Source organism: Coptis chinensis, chromosome 4 (genome assembly GCF_015680905.1).
Source record: "Coptis chinensis isolate HL-2020 chromosome 4, ASM1568090v1, whole genome shotgun sequence".
NCBI classification, from domain to species: domain Eukaryota; kingdom Viridiplantae; phylum Streptophyta; class Magnoliopsida; order Ranunculales; family Ranunculaceae; genus Coptis; species Coptis chinensis.
The window spans coordinates 26506511-26523305 of record NC_141459.1 but is presented as its reverse complement, the minus strand read 5'-3'; the positions used below and the strand labels follow the sequence as shown (position 1 = coordinate 26523305).

Below are 16795 nucleotides of genomic sequence, written 5' to 3'. Positions count from 1 at the left end.
TTTGCGACCACCTAGAGTTGGTCGAAATTTGCGACCAGTTTCTGTGGTCGTATTCTTCAAATATGAAGAGTATGCTACCACCACCTAGAAATGCTCTAAGGCGATTAATTCCGATTAATCGTTATAAGTTCTTGGAGCGACTTGCTCCCGATTAGCGCTTAAACTGCATAGTTTTGGTGTTGCTTCTATCAAAATAACACTTACGGCCACAAGCCCGCAATGGCAAACATTTTCTATAAAAAGAAAAAAAAAAACAAAAACAAAAAACGAGCACTCTTGATCTGGTACCGTTTTTTCTTTCCGCTTTCAACCTTTTAAGCGAAGTTAATACGTGCCAAACATGCATTTTATGTGTGGGTATATATGTCAAGCTAAAATTATTTGATGCATATAAGTTGCGCTTTGAGTAATCCTGTTACTCATTCTAAAATTTGATGCATATTTGACGTTTGAAGAAGAGAGTATTCGCGTGGTGTGGTCCAGTTATTAATTACATAATTTTTTTTGTTTTTAATGGAAAATACGATGAAGAGATCTAAAATAGTGCCCTGTTCTCTGGATGATTTACTACAACCTCACGTCCAAGACGTGGCGAGATATGCCGTGTCCTTGTACAATCACCCGAATTGGCGTGATAGTAAAAGTATTACCTTAAACTTGGTGAGTGTGGAAAAGTAGCTGTTGAGGACTTTGAAGGTGTTGGGTACTTGGTACCATTTACTATCTTCTTCCCAATGCCAACTTTACTAGAGTTCGACCACCAGGACCTATACAGCCGCAGTGCTGGTAAACAACCGTGCAGGCATTGGCATGGATTCTGTTGGCTTGGAGGAGATTTTTGAAGAAAAAGATTCTGATGATTCCGAAGAATCAGGAGAGGAAGAGGAATTCAAGTTGCACCCCAACTCTGGCCGTATGTCCAATTTCGCATTGAGGTGTCACAACGACAAAATGGTAGGAAGTGTATATTGAAACTATCAACTTTTATTAGTTTATTTGTTACTTTGAACCAGTGTAGTAAAGGCGTTAAAGCGCACCTAAGGCGCAACACCCTCTTGTGCCTTAGGCGCAAGGCACGAGGCGTGGCGCGCGCCTGATTGAAGTGAGGCGCGTAGTAATAAAAAAATAGATATATCAAATAAAAAATAAAATAAATATTAAATATGACATGAATTATCACTGATTTGCTTAGCCAAACTTTAAAATTAATTTTATATGATTGTAAACATAAAACCATTATAGTCATTTAAAAGAAAAATCTTAAACAAGAAGTAAAGAGCAAAATAAAACTCGTATATCTCAATACAATCTAGCTCAATTTCAATAAACTAAAATAATGAACTGATAGAATTGAGTCAAACGAGTCAAACGAGTTCTTCATAAAATAGAACACGTGATTCAATTTTAGAATCCCGTAAAATTTCATTTAAAATTTAATCCATCTTTGTGTCTTCTCTCAATCCATACAACTTAACAAAAACTAGTCAAAATTAAGTTTAAAGTGTACTCCACAATGAAACTTACTAAATTTGTACAATTTCTTATATCATACAACAATTGGATCAAGTGTAAATGTGTCAAGTATAGCAAAAATTGTAAAAAAAAACGAAAAAATTGTAAAAGTTGATAAGGCGCGCGCCTCGTGGCTCGACAAAAAGCGCAAAAAAGTGCAAAAAACGCACGCCTTATGTTACCTCTCGCGCCTTGGTCAAGGTGAGACACTAAAAGTGCGCCTAGGCGCGCGCCTTGACTACACTGTTTTGAACCATTATTTATTTTTACTGATTTCCTTTGGCTGGGTGAAGTATTTGTGTGCACTCTACTTAATTTTTTTTTTTTTTAAATACACGTTTTTCTTTAAATTTAGTTTGCAAATCTCAGTTTACTAGTTCATGTGTTTATGCTCTTGAAATTCACGTTTTTTTATTGGCAAACCTGAGATGAATAACTTTTTGATGCTGGCGACTCCCAGACCTCTCATCACCTAAGGGCCTGCTTGATAAGTTTTCCCGTATGTTGGGCAAATATGGAAGAGGGAAAACATTTTCCCAAGATATAATTTGCCGGCAAATTACCAGCAGGAAAATAACTATTTGCCGCTGCTTGTTTCGTCGAGAGGTAAATGTTGGCAAATGTCATTTGCCAAGTTTGACGGTGCTTGATAGCCCAAAAAAATTTGCGGGCAAATTCGGCAAATATTTTTAACCCTAGATCTATTAAAAAAATGACTTCTCTCGCTCTCTCCTCTATATTCTCTCTCTCTCAGTCAAGGTAGCCGCCATCTTCCTCTTTTAATTCGAATCAAGGTTAGAAATTTACTCAAGTTTTGCCATTCTTACTTCTCTTTCTGTCTTTTTATTTGTTTAATCAAGTAAAATACTTAATCAAATCTCCTAATGCCAATTTAACACGATACATTATCACACAAACTCAACAGCACCACTATCAACGAATTTACATTGTTTTGTTTACATTGTTTTACATCAGAGATGTAGTTGCATGGAGTTCTGCATGTTAAGTTATGTTTGTTGATGTCCATCTACGGTTAACTAGATTCAAATAAAGAGAAGAAATAATTTGGACTTTTTTTTTATAAGGAGCTCTCTTTTATTTCTTTTCTCGTTTGGAATACTACTTCTAACTCGAATCGTCACATACACAACGTACGGTTAGCTTTCTCTGTCTTTGCTTTTTGTTAAAGATTTATTTATATATTTATATTGGGGTGTTTTAAGTGGATGGCAATATGGCATGGATACTTGTTTGTCATATTCTTGTTGGGAGATTCTATTTCAATGATTTGTGTTAGTTGGAGAATTCAGCTTGAATAGAATTAAAGTGAATGCATGTTAGTTTTTTCCCAAGGTACATGGACACGGATAGGTGTCCCTGTCTCTGACACAGATACGACACGGCAAAATATCAAAAATTGAGGTATATTACATACAATTTGTGTGTGTGTGATGTGTGTCCGACACGGAGACGTAGATAGGTATCCGACACGGATTATTCTCAAAATATAGCGTGTCCATGTAATATTTGTTTTCTCCATAATGGATATGAGAAAATCAAGATAACATGAATTGTGTGTGTGTGCTTTTTTTAATAGTTTTGACATTTACTGTGCCCCACTTTTGTAGACATGATTTAATTAGAGAAAACCATCGGTTAATTCTAATATATGTTGCCTGTTGGTAGTTTATAGACAATCGAAGGATACAGTTAACCATGGACTAGGTTTAGAAGCCTTTGAACCTTTTGGCCGTATGGTGGGTGATGGTGTCAAACCTAAGAGCATCACCATTTTAAGCTTACTTTCTGCTTGTATTCATTCTGGCCTTGAGGGTTGTACAGTTTTTAGTTACACGGCCAGATTTGGTGTGAAACACGATTTAAATCACTATGTATTGGCATGGTAGATCTCTTTGGTCGATGTGGAGATCTTCGAGAAGCAAAGGAAATAATTTTGAAAATGGTAACTATGCCTGACAGTTGAATTTGGGGTTTCTAGGGTTCATTTTAATTGTAAGCCGATACCATAGAACGTTTGCTAGAGTTGGAGCATGATAACATAGAGTACTATACTTTGTTGGAGTTGGATTCTTAAATTGCTATATACTTCAATTATTAGTACTTTGATAGTGCTTCTTTATATTATCAATTTATCGCGTGCGAATCCCCGATGTCGCGAATCTGTCGGATGTTTCCAACCTAGTTTCTTTTCATAGTTATGGCAGGTCTGCAACTCACCCGTTGGTCTCCGATGATGGATGACATCCTGATTCAAGTGTTGTTGGAGAAGGCTCTAAATGGGACTGGTAGAACGTCAAGAAATAGGTTTGACCTCGGGACCTTAAAAGAGGCGGCTAAGGTTTTGAATCAACGCTTTAACTTGTCAATTGAATTTGTACATGTATATCAGAGGATTAAAACTATAAAGAAGGATTACAACACTATCAAACAACTTATCGACACTACTGAGTTTGGTTTTACATACAACCAACACACCAAGTTTATTGAGGCTGATCGTCAAGCATGGGATGCGTATTTCAGGGTAAGTGATTTGTCTATCTTGTAACACATTATTAGTAGAAGTTATATAACCCTAGTGTGCTTCTAAAAGAAATTGTTTATTGTTATAGACACATCCCAAAGATAAGCACCTAAGAGAGAGGATGTTTCCTCATTTTGCCGAAGCTTGTGCAATATTTGAGAATGACTTTTCACATCATATTGTCAACGTTGATGCAAGGTTTGGGCTATTAAGCTTTGGTGACACTTCACAAGCTGAGAGTGTTCAAGCAGATACACAAGTTGAGAGTGGTGAAAGATTTGGTGGACACGGTGAAAGCTCGGGTGTGGTTGATGATACTACCTCCTCCCCCCTTTTAGTGGAGTATTCATTCCCTTCAGTGGAGTATTCATGGCAGTAGACTTCATAGTTGTTGAACGCACTTGTTATTCTTGAATTTGGTATGTGTTTTAGATATTTTAGAATAAGATTCTTCATGCAATCCGATTGTTGAAGAAACTTAAAACATGATTAGTATGTGTTCGACTTAAATTATTAAAAGTGTTTAATTTTTCAGTTATGGTTTTTTTATGCATGGGTGCTATTTCTATTTGGTCTTTGGTTCTTGCAATGGCTGGTAGAAGTTAGTAGAGAAGTAAAGTATAATTAGTAGCAGTTGCAGTAAAGAGTTACTTAGTGCAGTGCCTAGTGACTCAGTTGAACTCTACCAGCTCCATTGGTCGGTAACTATAAAGAAATGGAAGCAGTTGGCTCTAGTGTGAAGAAGTTGCAGTCCCTTACTAAAGTTGGGAATGCTACAGAGGCTGAAACATTGAAGTTTTCAATGTTGTTAGAGCTAATCTTGGAAGTTAATACACAGGACATCCATCAACCATTACGCCCTTAGCTGCCGGACAAGAAGCCAAGTCACAGTGCTCACCCGCTGAACCCCACCAGTTCAAGCTTTTTCCTTGCATGCTCAGAGAAAAGTACAGAAGAACTCCCATAAAAGCAACTCCAGCATCTAGAGCAGCTGAAAGAACATAGTTGTACCTCTGTCACCATTGCTTGCGGTACCGGAAAATGCAGAAGTTGAAAATAGTTCCTACCACAACCCAGGCATTGTAGTTCAATGTCATTGCTGGAGGCATATTTGCAGTTGCTCCCAGTAAGATTGGAAGGTTAATCAGGGGAATCCAAGATTGCTTTGGAAATGCCTTCTGCAGAAGCCAAACCAGAACAGGTCCCAGTAAACCACCAAGGAAGAACCAGTTAAGGGCACCATAATTTCCAAGACTTCCAAAGATTCGCTTAGGTCCTACCAGGCCCCATAGTACAGATGCATCAAAGAAGACACGGTCACCTGAGCATGTCCAAGGACTATTGAAGGACTATTGGGTGGTAGCAGTTCATGCTGGCATATGTTTGGAAAAGTAGTCAGCAGCCACCATGCAACAAGAATGTTAACTGTGCCAGCTATCATGGTTCCAATAATCTGGTAAGCAGAACGATACGAAGTATGTTAGCAAGGATAATATATATTGTTAGAAAGAAAGTGACAATTATGGCTATCAATTTCCTGTACACCTGCTTCTTTCTTGAGAAATATTCAGAAGGACGTCAGAGGCATGGAATGTGTACGCAATGTATAGTAACAATAGCATTGTGTAGGTTTAATGCACTGTCTTGTAACAACAATCCTTGTCTCTTTTTGTCTTGTACGGTCTCTAGAATAAGGAGTGGATCTCCTGGAATGTATTGAATGTTGGTCGGCCTATTGTAATTATGTATGAGTATAACTTTAATAAATAATACAATGTTTGTTTGAATGGGAATATCAGGGTCAATCATGATTTAAAGATTCAGGAAGAAACTCTAATCAGGATCATTGCTTACTAAGCTAACTCGAGCATTTCCTTCAAGATGCAACAAATCCAGAGGTTCTAGTGTACAAAAACCTGAAGGGCTTAAATACAGCAAGTGGTGCGCATGCTTCTGACTTTGAGTTTGGATAAGTCATAGTAGAATCTGATAGCTCGCTCATCAAGCACTCTACGGAAATTCTGAAGCCTTCTTTTGGCAGAATGACAACCAGTACAGAGCATTCTTAACTTGACAGTAAAATCTCAAGCGGTTGGTTCTATTGATGTACCTAAATAAAGGTCGTCAATACCTTTAGAATATTCACCTCATCATTCTTAGAATCAGAACACGGCATCAATAATTTAGAAGACTGTTTTTCATGAAGCTAAACAAAAATTGGTCGAGACAATTCGATATGTGATAGCGCACCCGGTAGTGCTTAGACTAATATTATAAAAGCACGGCACATGATAATTCCTCATATCTGTTTTGGTAAGCAAGACATCCACTTCAGCTAATTAGATTATAAGAAACAGTTCTAATGTCTACATTTTCGAGCATAACATCATAGCAAGATATCATTTCAGTCGCAACTCCATAGCAACATTCATGAAACTAACGCATAAGGTTAAAAAAAACCCAGACAAAAATCCATTACTAGGCATGAGACACATCTATAGATGGTCCAACTCTACCATGGTAGTTACTGGGCGCCAAGGACTTCAATCTCAAACACCAAAACTGAGTTAGGTTGTATTCCCCAAGCTGCACATCCTTTAGCACCATACGCATAGTCAGGGGAGCACTGCAAATTCGTAGAACAAGATTAGAAGACACCTAAAAATAATAATGTTCTATTCTCAACATTCAACAGCCACAACAAATCCATTAACACCATCTAAACTGATTTTGTTACGAACGAGAGAAAAATTGAATCTCCCTATATTAGGCTAAATCATTCAAAATTTACAATCATCTGCCGAAGCTCTCATAAATTCAAGTTCACCATAACTTCCATGTCTAGTGCAGTTGGAATTTGATTGCAGATCAGGCTCGAGCCATCAATTTATTTAGCGAAGGGGGATTAATTATATGCAACTCTTGTATATAATTCAGAGAAGTGCAATGTCCTCATCAGATATATTATGAATGAGGCAAAAACAGTGAGCGAGCTATCCATGAGTATACTTGAGTAACATACCTGAACAGAGCGTATACTGCAAAACATTCTCCACATTTTGTTTCACCAGGTTATCCATTTATATTTAACTTTGAGAATTCTGACAAAGTCATTTTCAAAGTAACAATGGGTTCTGCAGTCAATCCAATGGCCTTCTTTCTGGATGCTTTTTTCAGAGCGTCATGAAGCCATTCAAATCCCCCGCATCTTGCGCATTTCAAGTACTTTTTTCCAACATTCATTCCATACTTAGTAATCTTAACAGTCCTCCTTCCATTACAATCTTTTTTGTTGCATTCACAGTCTACCCAAGGGCACTCATCCATCCAATGGCCTGCCTGATCACACTTAAAGTATTCGTTCGTTGATGAGCTTGATCCAATCCCATAAAGTGTATCGGAAATAGCTTCATCTAACCACTGCAAATAGCTTCGACATGACTGATGTTGACACCTCAAGTACTTCCTTCCTTGATTGCTTACTGTTTTTGACATGCCTAATAATCGGATCCCATCACATGTAGGTTATTTACACGGCGAGTACATAAATTGGCACTCAATAGCTGAGTGTCCAAGTTGATCACAGACTTGACATTCAACCTGTGAACAAAACATGTTAGTAATTAGAAACTTATGAACTTTTAATAAACTTATGAATTTGCGATGAAGAGTTGCTATGAATTTAGAAAGGGAAATTACCTTCATATTTAAAAATTATAACCTGGTTCCTAGTTCATTCTGCTTGCCTGAGTAACGAAGCAAATGAGAAAGAAGTACTAGTCTCAAAGAGAACCTGTTCACAAAGTGCTCCGAGCCTGCCCAATGCTAAGTGTCCATCAAATCAGGTGACAAGAAGTACTAGTCTCAAAGAGAACATGTTCACAAAGTGCTCCGAGCCTGCCCAATGCTAAGCGTCCATCAAATCAGGTGACAACAGCTGTTCCAACCTTTAAGAAACAAAATCAGAAGCCAAGAACTACTGAGTCGCTCTCTTCAGCCTGCACACCATAAATAAACACACACCTACACACACAAACCACTCACCTACATTCACACAGCTTGCACACACACATAAACATATAATAATGTAATTTAAACATTAAAACAACAACACATGTATAACAACATTCTGTTAAATAACTTGACTAAATATAACGGATAAAATATAGTTTGACTATCCGAAAGACATATAGCAAGTTCTAATTCAAAACACTCATACCAACTATATTCTATTTACTAAAACCAACTATAAAACATCACATTCTAGAAAAAATTCGGCAAAGCCTCCTTTGTATTTCTGACATTTCATATGCACACATCCTGTCTTAACCTGAAAATCCAATAAATATACATCTAAGGCTTATATAAAACTTCATACCTCAATCGTAAACCCAAGAATTAAACCAACTTAAATCAAAACCCCAAGTCACATATACAAACAATTATTTCAAAAAGTTTACTATCATTGCTCCTAACTCAACTCACACGATTCCCAGTTCTTGTGCTAAAAGTACCGTCACTCGATCCACGTGTCAGAAGAGTTTTCTAGTGAACTGGTAGAAACCTATCCTCATATAAAAAAAAAACTACATAAAATGTATTCTTAAACAACCAGACATCAATCCTTATATAAAAGACAACACAATAACCAATGTTAATCTATATAAAAGACATGCATTCATACATATAGTTATTTCTAATTCAAAATATCATACATATAGCGAATTCTAAATCAAAATATCATTCTAAAATATCCAAAAGACACAAGTTAACGACCTACATTCTACTACTCGATCTACTTCCCTGACTGCTCAAGCTTTCTCATAAGCCACGAATACTTCAACTGAGGATTACGTATCCCCAAAAAGAACTTAAGCAAGGCCTCATTTTCTACCAACAAATCAAGGGCCCGGCCCTCAACATGAGATCAGGTTCCATGTTAGGAAGTTCTTCTAAAGCAGCGATTAACAAGGTGGAAGGGTCAACAGGAGTGAAGGCATTAGTTAGTTGACGCACTGCCTCGGTCAACTCCTTGAAATCTGGGGGTGGAGGCATGGCCTCAAGACCAAGACGAGACCTCTTGCGCTTCACTAAAGGAGGGGTAGTAATGCGCCGACTACCAGCTTGTGTAGAATCACCAACTACAAAGCTTTCACCAGGTGAACTATCACCATCATTGGCATTAGGATGTGGACTTGGAGGCTGACTTGACTCTTCCTCTGTATTCTCTGCCCCTTCATCTCCTACTTCTTCTTCTAGAATCACTACTTCCTCATCATCGTGTCTAGCATTGCCCCCTTCCCCAGTTGCCATATCACTCCCAAATACAATACAAGCTTCCTCAAAATGAGGAAACATCTTCTTCCGTAGAGGCCTCGCTGTAGGATGGGCCTATAACAATAATCAATTGCTTAGAAGATATTGTAATAATAAGTAGTAATTTAGAGTTACAAGTTAGTAAAATATATTACCTTGCAATACTCTTCCCATGCCACATGATCACCACTAGCCTCGACAGCTGCCTTGGCAGCAAGGTAATCTTTCTTCATTGTTTTCAGCCTAGAACGTACATTGTCATTCCCGATTGACATATTCAATCGTTGATTTACAGCCTCAACAACCTCTTTTAATGTCTCGGGCTTCCACCCATTGTCCGACTTCCTACCTAAACCATTTAAAGTCTTTTCTAACAAGACCTCGATTAAGATCTCATCCATTGAGGGGTACCAACGAATTGGCTTCTGCCTGGGAACAGGTGGTTTGGTCACCTCACCCTCACTAACCACACCCTTACCCTTGGATGAGTTGCCCGCCCGCCTAGCCATAACTGTTAGAAGTATCATTAAAATACAAACAAAGAAATAAAAAAACAATATCAAATTCATTAATAACTAACAACCTCTAATAAGTATTTATTAAACAAATTAATAGATAACAATATCCATTAAAAACCATAATTAATACAAGCACCAATTCACTAATAAAAATTCACATTAAAAAGACAACATGATCCATTATAAAAGATAATTAAAACACCATCACATATTTAATGTGGTCCCATGGTATCTTGCCACATCATTAAAGCCAAAGCATCTCTCCAATTTGTCTAACCGTGGGCAGGTACCATATCAATTGGTACTTGTTGGTCTTCATTACCATTAGTGTCATCTTCATTAATGCCCGCATCCCCATTTTCCTCATCCGAGCTCGATTCTTCATCGGTTAACATACTGTCTGGGTTTTCCTCCCTCAAGAAATTATGGATAGCACAACATGCAAGGATTACTTTTGTATGTACACTCGTATCATAATGAGGAGCATGCCTAAGACATGCAAAACGTTTCTTCAACAACCCGATTGTTCTCTCAACAACCATACACAATGACGAATGCCTAAAATTATACAACTCTTTGTAATCTTGAGCATCCTCTGTGCCTATGTCACGGAGATGATATCGCGTGCCACGAAAAGGTGTGAGGAATCCCGGGACTAATGCAAAACCAGCATCCGCAAGATAGTACTTCGATCCTGGGACGGTGTCATGTTAAGTTTAGTATATGACATTTTTATGTGCTTAGATATATTACAATTATAAACCTTGACATACCAGTGGGTAGAGTAAGTTTGTGCCCAGGGCGAGATATGGCACTCCTCAAGACTCAACCATCATGGGCAGAACCCTCCCATCCAGGAAGTACATAAGTAAACTTCATGTCAAATGTACAGGCAACCAACACATTTTGGCTGACGACACCCTTTCTATTACGATATCTACCCTGGTCTTCCACATCTACTTTGGTAGCAATGTGAGTACCATCAATAGCACCCACATCGTCCTAAAACCAAAAATGGTTGTTAACGACAATTTTATAAGTCAAAAGTTTAATAGAATGGACATCAACATGCTTCTATATCTCTCTAACCTGAAAATATTGATGCCATTCTTTTGTTTTCGAACACTGCTTAGGAGAGTTTGCAGCGGTAGCATTATTGACCACTTCTCTATATAACCTCAAAACCACTTGCAATACCACATGGAAATAACGATGGACTGTTTCACATGAGCGGAAGAATTGCAACTCAATATTTCGTTGTCGCATGTCATGCCCGATTGTGTACAAGAAATACGCGACTTGCTCCTCGACTGACAGATACCGGCTGTCATTAAGACCAAGTCCACGCAAACGGAGGCAGAAGCGACGAAACATTTCTCTATTCATCCTCAACATGTTATGACAATAGCGGTCATTGTCCATATAAAACCTCCTTAACACAACACTCCGTTGCAGATCCATATTCCTACGCGGAGCCCTAGGTACGGGTGCCTGTATAGCTCTAACAACCCTACGCCTAGTCATATATATCCTATACCACCAATCATAGTATGCCATCACAGCTTGAGCAATAACAACAACCACCAAAGTCGCGACTGCCCTACGCTCACGTGTAGTTCTCCTCATTCTACAAAAATTTATAAAGTATAATAATAAGTAACAACTAAAATATCCACAAAGTCGAGATACAAATACATATATACGAAATGACTAGCAACAAGCCGCATGCATAGGCAGCTAGCAGGAGCACACACCACCTGACACACACACACACAAACTATCCTACAGGAGCATTCAAAGAGTCCCATTGTACACATGAAAAGCAAGACAATGCGGTCTAAGTGCAAGTGTTAGTAGTGGCCAATATCTGAAAAATAAGTTTTTCATGTAAATAGCTATGGTAAGGCCAGGCTCCAAAATCAAAACCTATGGACATGGACCTATAGTAAGGCCAAGCTCCAAAATCAAATAGCTAACATCGGTTTGATCAACTGAACACAACACAATCTGAACAAGTATTTACATTAACTCGCGATTCCTATCCAACTGCACCCCACACCCTTCGTCAGATCCCATCCTTCCATCAATTTCCTCAACGTACTTTTGAATCTCATCCCACATACTTCCACATACTAACCTAGAAGCAGTAGCAGAGGCAACACACACACACACACCTAACTCTACCACCACCAACTCCACCAAAGATCCACAATGGCGATGCTGCCCCACCAGGCCCAAGCAGCCCACCACCAACTCCACCGGCATCCACAGCAGCAGTAGGAGCAGTAGCAGCCACCACCAACAGCAGCAGCAGCCACCACCACCAATTCCACCAGCAGCAGTAGCAGCAGCCACCCAGCAGACCACTCCACATTTCACACCACCTGACTACGCACTCTTCACCACTCCTCCACTCCTCCACACTTCACACCACCTGCACTAGACCACCACACACACTACACTGCACTGCACACATACTACACTACACTACACAGACCTCCACCACACACATACTACACTACACTACATTACACAGACCTGCACTAGACCACCACAACATCCTTGCATTAATGCCCCGACAGAAGCACAAGCCGGAAGAATATTAACAAGACTCGCCACATCTGCCCTCAACCCCACACCCCTCGAATTCATCCCACCAAACATATTCAACGCTCTACCCACCTCCCCACTCCTCACAAAAGCACCCACAATAGAGTTCCACGACACGACATCACTAATCCCTCTTTGAGACACTTCATCAAACACTTTTACTGCCTCATCAAGCTCGCCACACCGAGCATACATGGCCACGAAAGCATTACAAACAAACACATTCGACTCATACTCACTTCTACAAACAACACTATGGACCAAAACCCCACGCCAGACACACTGAATCTCCCCGCAAGCTTTAAGTACAAACGGGTAAGTAAATCCATCAGATTTCCAGTTTAAACTAAGCTTTAAACAATATAAATTAAACGCGTTACCCTGATACCCATTACTTACATCAGCTTTAATAATTTGGTTCCACCAATAAACCGCATTTGAAGAAGGTGGAATGGTTTTTAGTAAGTCTACAGAATATGTATATGCATGAAAGTTTACGTAAGTTTTAATTATTTGGATTACTATATTTTATGTTAAATAATCTTGTTTTAATAGAAGTTGTTGGTGTAAGTCTCTTACGTCGAAAAGAGACTTGCATTGTATTTTGAACACGGACGTATTTTGTTTTTCTAGACACTAAAACACCAAGGCATGTTTCCCAACACATTTTCAAAGTCAGCTGATCAGTCTTCTATCAAGTAAGTTAGTCACTCGGAATTGGAAAAGTCTTCATTTAATCATTAATAAGTGTCGCTAAATCTATCAGTCATTAATATGTGTCTTAGTCATTTTTTTTTTTGTGATTCTAGATTTCGAGGTCACAAAAAGGCAACTGTACTATTCTCTTCAGTCACCTCTTTCCAAGTCCAACCCATTTCTATAACACACTCAACTACAAACCTATAAAGACAATCTCAATGAGCAGATATTAAACAAACGAAACATTATTGATCAAAACAAGATGTTAAAATTTAACAACTATCTTAGAACAAGACAAATCTTCATTAAAGAATGAAAGGGGAGTGTTTTATTTTTCTCAAAAAAGTGCATGCATCATAAATTACAGTTCATATTTATGTCACATTATAAAATAATTTTTTCAAAAAGTGTAACACGGACCAAGAAAATCAAAGCTTTATCTAAACAAGAACAACAATGATAGTAAATGCAAGAACATAGAACAAACAACAGACAGTTTAAGCATTGATATCATATAGCAACAAAATACATACACTATTTCAACATCTAAAAAAGACAATGTGACGGATAATGATAATATAGAAACTTACAGATTAGAGGGAAGTGACTCAAGTGAGTGAAGCTCAAGGAAAAGAGGAAGTAGCTCAAATAGACGATTGAGTTGCTTGCTTGTTTCGATTCTTAAAATAAAAAGAAGAAAAGTATTAAAATTTGCAACCTCTAGTTTGTTAATTGAACTGAACAAAAATTATTATTAGGTTGTTGTGGAGAGAGAGAGAGAGCTCATACTTGCGGTGCTGGCGAGAGAGTGACCACACTTGCGGCGCTGAAGAAGAGGGAAAGAGAATAGAGTAGCGATATGATCGATTTGCCAGACTAGGGTTGGAGTGGGAAAATTCCGCTTGATTTTCCTCCGGCAAATTTTATCCATCTCCAACTTGGATATATTTTTCCCGTGTGAAGCGGGAAAACTCAGTCACGTGATGTATTTGCCGGCAAATGAGAAAAGAGTTTGCCGAGTCTTAAAATGCTATCAAGCAGCGGCAAATGGGCTCTTAAGTGGGAAAATGTTGATTTGCTAGCAGGAAAATGTGTTATCAAGCACGCCCTAAAGGTTTTACTGACTTTGCTAGTTTGTGCCTGCAGCTCTTGAAATTCACACATTTACACTAAAAATGGACATTGTACGATAGTTTTGACCATGGAGGAAACACAATTTATGTATGCGTGCCAAGTACAAATAATTTCTGTAGGACCATTGTAGGCTACAACATCATTTTAAGAGATTAAAGCATTCCCTGTGGCTTAATCAATAAAGGTTGGGAGATTGGGAGACCAACAGAGTTTCTCTGCTCCTGTAAAGCGAAATTGCACTGGTAAAGAAAAATAAGAAACCCTTCTCTTTCATTACCCAGAACCAGAAATGAAAAAATCGATCAGAACTCCGCACGACCGCACCTCTTTTGAACTACCATTACACTACCACATATCATCACTAAGGGAACTGTTTAAATCCTCCTAGACCTTAATATTATCTGCATTTTAACTGCACCTACATGACTACATCAGATTGTTTTCATAAGGATTTAGCTAGGGAAGAAGACAATCCAGAAATTAATGTGGTGTCTTCAGCTTACTCGCAAGTTTCAAGGGTTCGGTGATATATATTAACGAGTCTTCTAATTTGTAACATTTTCAGATAGTAAAAGCAATACATCGCCTGGCAAATATGTTATTCACCTTAAGGCGGCCTTATCCTGCGGTAGCAGATATATGTCATCCACTCTGTTTGATCATCGAAGAGTGAATCATTCAGTAGTTTCAAGCACTAAATAAAGCACATACAGTATCCAGTGTCTCTAATAGATTTGAAAAATATGACACAACCTTACCATATGTAAAACCATATTATCTTCAAATTCATGCTGATATTTTTATGATTAAGAATGAACTATTGTTAGACACAGTAAATCGGCACACTAGTGGTCCGAAGACCAACAAGCCAAAAACAACTCGCAAAAAGATTTATGGATAGTGTCAAGGGGAAATCAAGTAAGCAATACACAACCTTCAGATTTTCAAGCACTTGATAGGACAACTTAGGGTTTATATAATGCCCTTCCAAAACAAACTCATGTTTTATTAGAGATACTTAAAGGCACATATACAAATGGTACTTAAAGAGTTATAACTTATAACAAATCGATCTTCCTAACCAAAGCATATTAAATGAGGAATAAATTATGAGATGATCCTCCAAATCAACATAGATCGCTTTATTATAATGGGGAAATATATTACCTCTACCTCAGTCTTACAACTTCCAATGATGTAACCTTATTGTGTAATCCTACATTCTAGTTTGTACTCCCACTTATTATGAAAAACATGTAAAGGACTTCAGCTAGAAGTATTGCACAGTGCAAACCAGTCAGTTTTCAAACATCATGCTTTTTTGGTTCCCATTAAGTTGCATAAAGCCATACAACAATCTGATCATTCTTCTGCGTGTTGTAAAACAAAAGACAGTTTCTGTAAAATGCTTTATGGAAACCTTGTGAAAGTGCATGAAATGGAGCCATTAATGGCTTGATCAAAGGAGATTGCCATTAATGGTAATGGATCTATACAATTCTAGTTTGGTTCAGATGGGGAATGTCTTAAGATTGGCTCTCGACATATGTTTAAAAAACTTAGACCCAGTACTGACGGTGCTGCTCATCATGCGTGTCCCTTATACAGTATAATGTGATGTGAAGTATAGAGACAAAGTTTCAACATAATTATATACTTTAAAACCATTGAATGAATGATTGAGGATAATGCAGCAAAGTAATACTAGAAGAATCTTAAACTATTACCATGGGTTTTATTTGACTAACTTGTCATCGACTTTTAGCTGTACATTACACTTTCAATTCTATGAGCAGCTTCCATACTTTCTACCTCAAAATTGAATAAGTAATAAACTCCTTAGATGTAAATTGAAATGGTTGGTAGGGAACAGGGTTCCTGTAAGAAAGAATCAAAGTAACATAAGATGACTTTTGCAAAGGACGTTACTATTACTATAAACAACTAGTTTGAGGATCTTGACTTACGGTCGAGGTCCATAAATTTTGATCTGGCAAAGATGGGTATCCTTTCTGTTAAGGTGGTTGGAAATAACAGCAATTTGCAGCATAAAAGTGTTCACAAAAACTTCTCTGCAACAGATAGTTGCAAACACACATTTTAGAAAACGTTGCTGACGCAATACAATGATTAGTAAAAGAGAGCTAGTAAAGTATCAACAAATTCTGCTACATAGGTGTAACAAGACTTTGGTGCAAACTGAAACAAAACAACAAATAAAGAAGCATCAAGATTCAAGATCCAAGATCTGCTCATTGCGAAACATGTATATAACATAAGAAAATACAAATAAGATATAATTTTCTAATAGTTTCAACTTATTAAACGATATGTTTGAACTCTTGGTGACAATCTGCATGTTCGCCCCAACTTTTCATGCCACAGAAAGGGCTAACTACTGCTTACTTCCACCACTGTTCCCAACTAATTTTATTTGTTAATCATGTGAATATACATACTCCCC

General features: G+C 38.0%; 3 protein-coding genes and 1 long non-coding RNA gene across 6 annotated transcripts; 1 reads left to right on the top strand and 3 right to left on the bottom strand.

Annotated features, from left to right (window-relative positions):
* Positions 1–1830: 1830 nt before the first annotated feature.
* On the top strand, positions 1831–5841 carry LOC147502940 (uncharacterized protein At2g29880-like). Of its 3 annotated transcripts, none has more exons than XM_086607755.1 (4): positions 1831–2306; positions 2598–2663; positions 3729–4054; positions 4143–4588. In XM_086607755.1, the coding sequence occupies exons 3-4, from the start codon at positions 3731–3733 to the stop codon at positions 4431–4433; spliced, it is 615 nt and encodes a 204-aa protein (XP_086463881.1). In that variant the 5' UTR covers positions 1831–2306; positions 2598–2663; positions 3729–3730; the 3' UTR covers positions 4434–4588. The 3 variants fall into 3 exon arrangements, with proteins under 3 accessions (XP_086463881.1, XP_086463880.1, XP_086463879.1); XM_086607754.1 differs by lacking the exon at positions 2598–2663 and adding an exon at positions 4657–5841 and having other exon boundaries at positions 1833–2306; positions 4143–4473; XM_086607753.1 differs by lacking the exon at positions 2598–2663 and adding an exon at positions 4654–5841 and having other exon boundaries at positions 1833–2306; positions 4143–4473.
* Positions 4882–7112, bottom strand: LOC147502939 (oligopeptide transporter 4-like). The gene is made up of 5 exons (XM_086604660.1): positions 7077–7112; positions 6597–6680; positions 5376–5507; positions 5122–5232; positions 4882–5067 (listed from the first exon to the last, which is right to left on the bottom strand). The coding sequence occupies exons 1-5, from the start codon at positions 7110–7112 to the stop codon at positions 4882–4884; spliced, it is 549 nt and encodes a 182-aa protein (XP_086460786.1).
* Positions 6294–9894, bottom strand: LOC147502938 (uncharacterized). The gene is made up of 5 exons (XM_086607750.1): positions 9526–9894; positions 8835–9445; positions 7754–8001; positions 7077–7654; positions 6294–6680 (listed from the first exon to the last, which is right to left on the bottom strand). Exons 1-2 carry the CDS (start codon positions 9877–9879, stop codon positions 8945–8947), a joined length of 855 nt encoding a protein of 284 aa, XP_086463876.1. The 5' UTR covers positions 9880–9894; the 3' UTR covers positions 6294–6680; positions 7077–7654; positions 7754–8001; positions 8835–8944.
* Positions 9895–9965: 71 nt separating this feature from the next.
* On the bottom strand, positions 9966–11475 carry LOC147502937 (uncharacterized). The gene is made up of 3 exons (XR_015220082.1): positions 10978–11475; positions 10662–10890; positions 9966–10582 (listed from the first exon to the last, which is right to left on the bottom strand). It is a non-coding gene; the product is annotated as an uncharacterized LOC147502937 (long non-coding RNA).
* Positions 11476–16795: the final 5320 nt, after the last annotated feature.